The sequence below is a fragment of the Gastrolobium bilobum genome, unplaced genomic scaffold, assembly GCF_033153095.1.
Source record: "Gastrolobium bilobum isolate Gb01-03AN ecotype WA unplaced genomic scaffold, APGP_CSIRO_Gbil_v1 utg15969, whole genome shotgun sequence".
NCBI classification, from domain to species: domain Eukaryota; kingdom Viridiplantae; phylum Streptophyta; class Magnoliopsida; order Fabales; family Fabaceae; genus Gastrolobium; species Gastrolobium bilobum.
The window spans coordinates 97,996-107,772 of NW_026898747.1; the positions used below are offsets into that span (position 1 = coordinate 97,996).

At 39.9% G+C, this 9,777-nt stretch overlaps 1 protein-coding gene across 1 annotated transcript; it reads left to right on the forward strand.

The window, feature by feature from the left end:
* Positions 1-6,259: 6,259 nt before the first annotated feature.
* Positions 6,260-7,684, forward strand: LOC133283827 (uncharacterized). Its single transcript, XM_061480736.1, has 4 exons — positions 6,260-6,528; positions 6,635-7,028; positions 7,122-7,389; positions 7,506-7,684. The coding sequence occupies exons 1-4, from the start codon at positions 6,260-6,262 to the stop codon at positions 7,682-7,684; spliced, it is 1,110 nt and encodes a 369-aa protein (XP_061336720.1).
* The last annotated feature ends 2,093 nt before the right edge of the window (positions 7,685-9,777 follow it).

Sequence of the window (9,777 nt, forward strand, 5' to 3'; positions counted from 1 at the left end):
TAGCTGCCAGAAACAACGGAGTAGGAGAAACCATCCGGAAGTGTGCAAAATTCACTAGCTCATTAAACTTAGCCAGGTACTCATCAACAGACATCGAGCCTTGTACCAAACGATCAAACTCTCCCTGCTTCCTCTCCTGCGCATCATAGGGAAAGTATCGGCCCAGAAAGCACTCCTCAAAGAATGGCCACATCATGACACGGCCCTGCCTCTCAAAAGCACGAGAGGTGTGCGTCCACCACTCATGGGCATCGCCCTCCAGCATGTAGGTCGAGAACATCAGCTTCTGTGGGTCTGTACACTGCATGACCCGAAAAATCTTGTCCAGCGACTCTAGCCATCTCGCAGCAGCAATAGGATCCAAAGACCCCTCAAACACAGGTGGCTTATGCTTCCTGAAAGCATTCAGCCGGCGATCGATCACATCACGATCCTCAGTAATCCCCACAAGGGGCTCCCCATCTCAGAGGCATGAGTAGCACTGCCGATGTGACTATGGCTATCCTCCTGAACACTAGGTGGAGGCGGTGGCGGTGGTGGCGGTGGTGGCGGAGCCTGGCCAACAGCAGGACCAGCTCTCATCTCCTCCAACATGACTCTCATCATCGTCATGTTCGCCATCCTGTTCGCCTCAAGGACTTCCTCAGTGGTCCTCCGGTTCGCTTCATGAACCTCAGTTGCGACTATCCGGTTTGCCTCGCGAACAACATCTATCATTGCCGCGTTTGCCAATCTTGTGGCCTCCTGATCGGCTAACCTAGCCGCCTGCATCTCAGCCAATGCAGTCAGGATAGGATCAGGTTGATCCTCAGAAGTCTCTCGTGTTCTCCCGGACCTTACCATGACTCTGCACAAGTTACACAAATTATGAGTTGATCAGGCCCACACAATGTGATCACATATACATCATCATAATAAGATTCGACGGAGTAAACACAAAGATAGAAACAACCAAACAACCTAGCAATTGCAATACATACAGGATTTTCCCTCGAACCATTGCTCTGATACCATAAATGTAACACCCCGTATATATATCCGGCAATGTTATCATAATATCGTATTAAGCTGCGCTTAATTAAAAATGCGGAATTAATTTTTCTTTTCAATTATGATAACATTGCCGGATATATATACGAGGTGTTACAGTGGTAGCGGTGGCAGTGGTGGTGGTGGTGGAGGAAACTGACCCTCATTGCGGCCAGCCTTCATCTCCTCCAACATGACCCTCATCATGGTCATGTTCGCCAGCCTGTTTGCCTCAAGGACATCCTCAGTGGCCTTCCAGTTCGCCTCTCGAACGGCGTCCATTAATGCCAAGTTGGCCAATCTAGTGGCCTCCTGATCGGCTAGTGTAGCCGCTTGCATCTCAGCTAATGCAGTCAGGACAGGATCCAGCTGATCCTCGTTCGTCTATCGGTTTCTCCTAGGCATTACCATGACTTTGCACAAGTTACACAAAGGATGAGTTGATCAGGCCCACGCAATGTGGTCACATATGCATCATCATAGCAAAACCCATTAGAGGAATCACACAAGACAGACTCGCAACAAGACATCCTAAGTTATTGCAAAACATACAGGCTTTTCCCTAGAAAGTGCTATGATACCATAAAATGTAACACCCCGTGTATACCCGGTTTGTTAACATGTCATCGTATTAAGCCACGCTTAATTAAAAATGCGGAATATCTTTTTCTTTTCAATTATGACGCCATTATCCTTACCAAGTTGAATTACTTAATTCATTTCCAAAACATTGCATGTATGTAAATTGCAAAAAACAGATATCTACACTGAATAACCTCATATATAATAAGTGAGTATCTAAGTCACGAAACTACAACACGAAGACCGGACATAATCCTGAGACATTATACAACTCAGATCTAAAGAAGGAAATTCAAGTCAATGTGGCATGGACAATCCCCATGCTCACCAAATAAGGCAACATAGCCCAACAAAGCATCTACATAGATAACAATAGAATAATAATATCCAGCATGACAGCATCCAAGCATATCAATATAAACAGCAATGTCTAAGTCAGTTCCGGCCTCCTGCCGCCCGAGGTCTTAACCCCCGAGTTAACTGAACCTGAAATATGTGCCCCAAACGTGGGGTGGGATCTCTAAACAAAAATCTCAGTAAGGCAAGGGGTCCTCAAGGATCTTCCACCCCAAGCACACTTACATGTGCAATATAAGTTCTAGAACAACAATCCAACAGTATAAGTTCCAAAAGTAGTGCAATGCAGCAGATAATCATGTCATGTGTGTTATAACTATTCTACTGATCAGAGAAGTGCAGGAATACGTCTATTACCCACACAGTACGCACCCATGTCGTACTTACCTACGGAATCACCCCATGGCTTACCGTCTAGGCAAAACACCACATACATATCATAAGCAATTGCACTTAACAGCTCCATAGCATTTCAATAATCAAAGCATGAAAACAACATCATGCATATAAACCATCCCCCCATGGAGTATGGTGGAACCAACAATGGCTAAACCGAGGACACGGAAGCTTACCTTGCAAGCTAACTATCCAAGCTAAGAGTCCACTAAGCTCAAAGTCCACACACAGCAGAATCACAATCTGTTTTCAACCAGCAATCATATCAACAACCATAATCCATAATCATATAACATAAAGACAACGCTTTTCCTTTTACGTTTCATGTCTTTAGGCTCCTCACAAAGTCATAAGCCCTTAATCACTTGATTCTGACTTAGATTAATTAATGCCGAAGTGCTCTTAGACCAATTATGGGTCCACAAACCCAAAATCACGTTCTGTATGAACAGTACCTTTCCTGTTCTCGAAAACCCAGAATATCCGGATATATGTCGGGGATCCGGATATGCATATCCGGATATCCATATTCGGATATCTACAGAGCCCATATCCGGATATCAATATCCGGATATCATATCCGAATATTTCGCGACAGGATGCAGTTTTTGCATTTTGTGAGATATCACTTCCAAGGTTGGGTTTTTAACCCATTACTACGTCCATGCATGCATTTTTATACTCTTTTAGGTTCATATATTGGTTGGTTACTTAAACAACTCATTAAACATGCCAAGACTCCACTTTTAACCATTAAAACTCATGATCAAAAGTGAGGGAACTTACCCAAGGTTCTAAAACAGAGCAACAATGGCTCTTGGAGCTCACCAATCAGCTTCTCATGTTCTTACTTTGAAGGTGCACGAAAATGGCACACCCAAGGTTGGTTCTTTACACAAAAGATGACTCTTTGGCACCACAAATGCCAAGCAAATGGTTCCTACACTCTCCAAACTCAGAGGCAGCAACCACAACCCCTCACACAGCAACCCTAACTCAGCAAGAAGGTTTCCCACCCACTCCCAATGCTTTATCTCACTCACACAAGGATGTTTGGTGAAGGAAGTATGAAGAAAAGCCCCTTGGAAGGTCAAGAAATGGTGGAGGAAGACAATAGCAGCAGCCATAAGAAGCAACCCACGTAGAAATGGCTGAGTATCAGCCTAGGGTTGTGTGCAACTCTCTATTTATAGCCGGTTTAAACTTAATCACATTGTATTAGCGCTAATTGCTACGCTTAACATTTTAATCCCAAACTTAGGATTCTAAACCTACTCATTTTTCTAAGATTTGTCATATTTTCATTTTATTTTTCGCAGCACCTTTCCGGTACGCGCTTTTACATAGCCAGTATCAGTTCTGGCACCAATTCTCATTATTTTGACCTGAAACTTGACATACTAGTCCTATAAATTATTCTAGTAATATATACACACTTTTTATAATTTTCCGGGATACTTCACTGGTACGCATTTATACGGTGGAACAAAACCGGTATCTGCACTTTTCGTCAGAAAAGCGACTTTCAGCATTCTTAATCACTTACCATAATTATTCAAGCCTTATCATAATTATTAGGGTCAATTATGGAGTTATTTCATAATTCTCATATTATTTAATTAATTTCCTTAATTAACGGTGCGAGTTCTTACACTCACTAGTTGAGATGTTTCATGAGTAACTGAAAATGATATAGGCCTTCTTTGGTCGTTTGAGCTTTTCAAGTCAACCTTAACAGTAATTTTTATCGCTAGTAACCCCATTTGAGCCTTAAGCCTATTTTTTTTATTAAATCTCATATGCAGCCCTTTCTGTTTTAATTGTTACAAACATTTTTGATATATGGATATGCATAGTTTCTAGATTAAGTGGATTAATTGTTAGAATACAAAAAAAAAGTACATAGGGGTAATGAGAAAAGGAAAAAGAAAAAGAAGGGGGATGAGAAAAAGAAAAAGAACGTGAATGGGAAAAAGAAAGAAAACTAAAAAAGTGGAATGAAAAAAAAAAGGAATATCAAATTCAGGGGGAACAAGTTTCATTTGAGTTTCAAAGTAAAAAAAAAAACCCTGTTTTTGAGTGTTAGTCATATGACACTGGAAACTTAGAAAAGTAGAAAAAGAAAAAGATATCTTCATGATGGAAAATAGTATTGAGAATATCAAAAGATAAGGTTTAGGGACTATACATAACTGTACTATCCCTTATTTATTTTATACCTACCCTGATACTATTTTATTTTTGTTCATATCCACCTATTACATTACAAGCTTTAAAGTCCTATTGATTTGGTAGCTTATGAAATATTCCAACACTAGAGTGGAGAGCAGTCATGAGGTACAAGCCTATGAAAAACTTAGAGAATAAGAAAAAAGAGTGATTCTAAACTTGAGTGCAAAAGTAAATTAATACGTTGTTATTGTATATGCTTTGGAATGTTTTCCTTTGTTGCCTTTCATCATTTTCTATATTCTCATTCTTCACTATTTTTTCACTATTGAGCTATTACTCCCTATTCATGCTACCTTGACAACTTTTCTTCCTTATCTTGAGTGTTTACTCTTCATCTTTTTTTTTTTTTTTTTTGATAACATACTCTTCATCTTTTCGATGATGCCAAAAGGGGGAAAATAGATGCCATATTTTGTGAATAATAATTTAGTTGTAGCTTAACAAAGTCAGGGGGAATAGTGTTCATGCAATCATCATTGAGCATTCATGTTATATCTGTAATGAATTAGTTTTTCTTAGTACATGGCATATATTGTTTGTCATCATCAAAAAGGGGGGAAATTTTGGATATTTGTTATACCCCAATTGTTTAATTGATTTAAAATATGTTTTGATGATTACAATCAATTTAATTTAATTTAATTGATAATATTTTATTGTCTTGAAATTACTAATGAACTGATTGTTTGAGATTTTAGAATAATATTTATTCTGATTTGAATTAGTATTCAAGATAATTGAAGATTGCATGAAGAATGGAGAAGATATGGAAGATATCATGAAGAGATAGAAAAGCATGGAATCAAGTAAAGATTAGGATATATTTTATCTTTTTAGATTTCATGTAAGAGAAATAAAATATTCTTTGCCAAAGATTTGATTAGGATTGTATTGCATAATAGATTAAGATATTATTATAAATAGGGCTCATTGCATATTATTTCATGGTGGATAAAATACAAGAGAGAGAAGATAGAAGAATATACAAGAAAGAAAAGAGAGAATTAGATTTTCAAGATTAGGATTCTTTCTTGTGAATCAATTGAAGAGCTTTCTCAAGAACATTCATTCATACATTCATCCTTTGGCAAAGTGAATATTTCTCCATAGGAATTCATATTACCTATATGCTTGAGGAAAAGAAGCACTGAGGTAAATACTTTAATTGTAATTTTTTTCTTGACCTTTTTGAAGGTCTGTACTGGAAAACTTGGATACCAGTTCTTATGCTGGGAAACTGGGATACCAGAATGTCTTTTTTTCTTGGATACTGAGAGTAACTTGAGAACCCTTGTGTGATAGGGTTTCGGAATCCTAAAGGGTTAGGATTTCGTACTGGGAAACTAGGATACCAGTTTAGGAATTTGTGTAAGGGGTAGACTAGAAAACTAAGATACTAGAGAACTCTTTGTACACAAGTTTCATAGCGTAGTTGCCCGTCGAATTTCTGTATTAAATTTTAGGGCCCGTGGTTTTTCTTCCCTTTTGGGTTTTCCACGTAAAATTATTATGTTAATATCTCTCTATCCTTATCTTGATTTATTGCTTTGAGTTAATTTTCAATTAGTGAATTATTTTTATAAAACTCAATTCACCCCTCCTCTTGAGTTCATCTGGGACCAACAGACGCGTGGAACACGGTGGCTACAGGAAGAAATACAGTATGGGACAGTATAATAACAGTCCCTTCACTGGTGAAATACTAAATCCTCCTTTCCCGAAGGATTTTGATTCAGTACGCTTGCCGAAATACGATGGAAGCCAGGATCCACAGGTCCTCATAGATGCTTTTGATACGAACATGTATATCCGAGGGATAAATGAGCCCCTCATATCTCGGATATTTTCCATAACTTTGACTGGGGCAGTGCAGACATGGTTTTCAACCCTCCCTGCCAATTCCATTGGATCTTTTGATAAATTTGGACAAACGTTCCTTCTGAATTTTGCAACCCCCAAAAAACATCCAAAATCCGAAATTCGCACTTGGCAAGATACGACAGCAACACGGAGAAACTCTCCGGAGATATCTTAATAGGTTTAAAGATGCTGCCTTGCAAGTGTTGGGTTTGCAAGAAAATGTCCATGTTCACTTCATTGTGGCTGGCCTTGATGGATCATCTAGACTGGCCAAGTCAGTATACAAAGACCATGTGAGAACATTGGAGGAGTTCAGAAATCGTTCCAAGAAATACTTGGAACTTGAACAAATGGAGATAGCAAATGCACTATCAGAGGAAGGAAAAAGAGCAAGCCCAAGAAGGAAGAGCCCAACCCCAAGAGAAAAGGATCGACCCGGTAATAAAAAGAAAGATTCCAGAGGCAGGAATCTGGATGATAGAGATCGGGTAGGAATATATGAAAAATATACACCGTTGAATGCCTCACGTTCTCAAATTTGGAGGAAAGTGGCAATGACAGAGATGAAGAAAGTAGATAGACCTCGGCCCATATTCGATATAGGAGGTTTGGATAAGTCCAAATAATGTGTCTACCATGATGGACCGGGTCACAACACTGATCAGTGCTGGGATCTCCGGGATGCTGTGGAGAAATTTGTTAGAGAAAGGAAACTACGCCAGTATGTGATCAAGACTCAGGGTTCTAGAAATAACAAGAGAAAGTCTGGAAACTGGAAGAGAAGTAAGAGTCCAGTACCTGAGAAGAAAAAGAAGGAAGAAAGGAACCAGAAAGATGATTCCAACAATGATGAATTCCCTGAAGCCGAGTTCGATTGCAATGTGATTAATGGAGCTCTTGGAGGAGAAGGGGATACTGTAAGTTCTAGCGGAAGTATCTAAAAGAGGTTCTTTCAATCCGGGATCGTCCCAAATTCAAGGAGGACCCCAGCAAACCAGACCCCCCTCTGCTCTATTTCACAAAAGAAGACATGCAAGGTGTTTTTCCAGGGCATGTGGATGGACTAGTCGTCACTGGAACTCTGGTAAATTACCGGGTTAAAAAGATCTTCATAGATACAAGAAGTAGTGCCGACATTATATTATGGGATGCCTTCAAGAAGTTGAACCTTGACGAGGAAGACCTCAAGCCTTCAATGGAGAAAATACACCTCCTAAAGGCTATATAGATCTCAGGTTAACTTTGGGAACAAAAGAAGCGTTCAACTCAGAACGGGTAAGGTTCATAGTGGCTGACTTCCCGTTAGAATACAATATCATTCTGGGGAGGCCAACCATACACAAACGGGACATGCTGGTTTCCACGAAATATCAAAAGATAAAGACGGTAAGAAGCAAGAACGAAGTCATTACCATCAGTGACAATCAAAAAGAATCCAGGGAATGCTACTTTGAAACAGTTAAAGGAAATGAAAGAAGACACCTGAGTCCATCCCGGATACGTCTGGGGGATAAAGCCGGTAAAAAGGCAATCCCTCATCATTCAGGAAAACCTGTCAACGTAGTTGAGCTGGATATGAGAGAAGAGGTGATCCCCAGGCCAGAACCCGATGGGGAATTGGAAGACCTTGTGCTGGGAAAAGAACCTGGTCAATTTACCCGAATTGGTAAGACCATAGATCCCCACATCAAGTAATAGTTAGTCAGGTTTCTTAAGAGCAACACAGATGTCTTTGCATGGAAGTCATAAGAAATTCCCGGCATAGATCTAACCTTTTGCTGTCACAAGTTGGCAGTTTATCCCGGATCAGTACCAGTTTCTCAAAAGAAAAGGAAGCTGGGGCCAGAAAGAAAACAAGTTCTGGAGTAACATGTGAAATAATTACTGGATGCCTGATTCATTCGTGAAATACAATATACAACCAGGCTCGCCAATGTAATCACGGTGAAAAAACCCAATGGAAAATGGAGAGTCTGCACTGATTACACGGATCTAAATAAAGTATGCCCAAAGAATTCTTACCATATGCCCAACATAGATCAGCTGGTAGATAATTCAGTTGGATTCCAATTATTATCCTTCATGGATGCTTACTCGGGTTATAACCAGATCCCGATGTATCCTGAAGATCAAGAAAAAAACTGCCTTTATTGCTAAAAAGGCCAATTACTGCTACAACATGATGTCGTTTGGGCTCAAAAACTCTGGGGCTATGTACCAGAGAATGATGAACAAAGTGTTTGAGGACCAACTGGGAAAGAATGTAGAAGTATACATTGATGATATGATCGTCAAGTCGTTCGACATTTTCAACTATGTCCGAGATCTGGAGCAGACGTTCCAAAAGTTGCGAAAATACCGCATTCGACTAAACCCGGTAAAATTTGTTTTTGGAGTTCCAGGAGGAAAATTTCTGGGTTTCATGTTAACCCATAGTGGAATTGAAGCAAACCCTGATAAGTGTAAAGCAATGCTTGATATGAAAGTACCCCAGAATAAGAAGGAGGTTCATCAATTGATTGGTAAGCTGGCCGCACTAACCTGGTTCTTACCCAAGTTTTCTAAAATTTCCCTCCCATTATTCAAATTACTAAAGAAAGAAGCTATGCAAGGCTGGAAGCCGGAATGTCAATCTGCGTTTGAAAAGGTCAAGAAATGCTTGGCAACCCCACCAGTGTTGTCTAAGCCAGAACCAGGAGATACTCTGATCCTGTACCTGGCTGTGGGGGAAGAAGCAATAAGTGTTGTCCTGATTAAGGAAACTAACAAAGGCCAAGAATCGATTTACTTCGTCAGTAGGGCCTTGTAAGGTCCTGAGTTAAGATATCAAAAACTAGAAAAAGTGGCTTTTGCCTTGCTGACTACGACAAGGAGACTGCGGACATATTTTCAGGGACACCAAATAGTAGTCCGAAGTAATCAACCTATATGACAGGTGTTGCATAAGCCAGATCTGGCAGGAAGAATGACTAACTGGGCAATTGAACTCTCTGAATACGACATAACGTATGAAAGTCGGAAGGCCATCAAATCTCAAGCTTTGGCCGACTTTATAATGGAGCTCACACCAGTTAGTCTGGAAGAAAAAGAAGCAGAGGATACTTGGAGGGTGTATGTAGATGGATCCTCCAATGATAAAGGAAGTGGAGTTAGGATAATACTTGAAAGTCCAGAAGGGGTGGCAATAGAACATTCCTTGAACCTAAGTTTCCCAACTTCAAACAACCAAGCAGAGTATGAAACTCTAATAGCCGGGTTGATGCAGGTTAAAGAACACGGAGCCAAAAAGGTTAAAATCTTTAGTGATTCCTATCTAGTGAC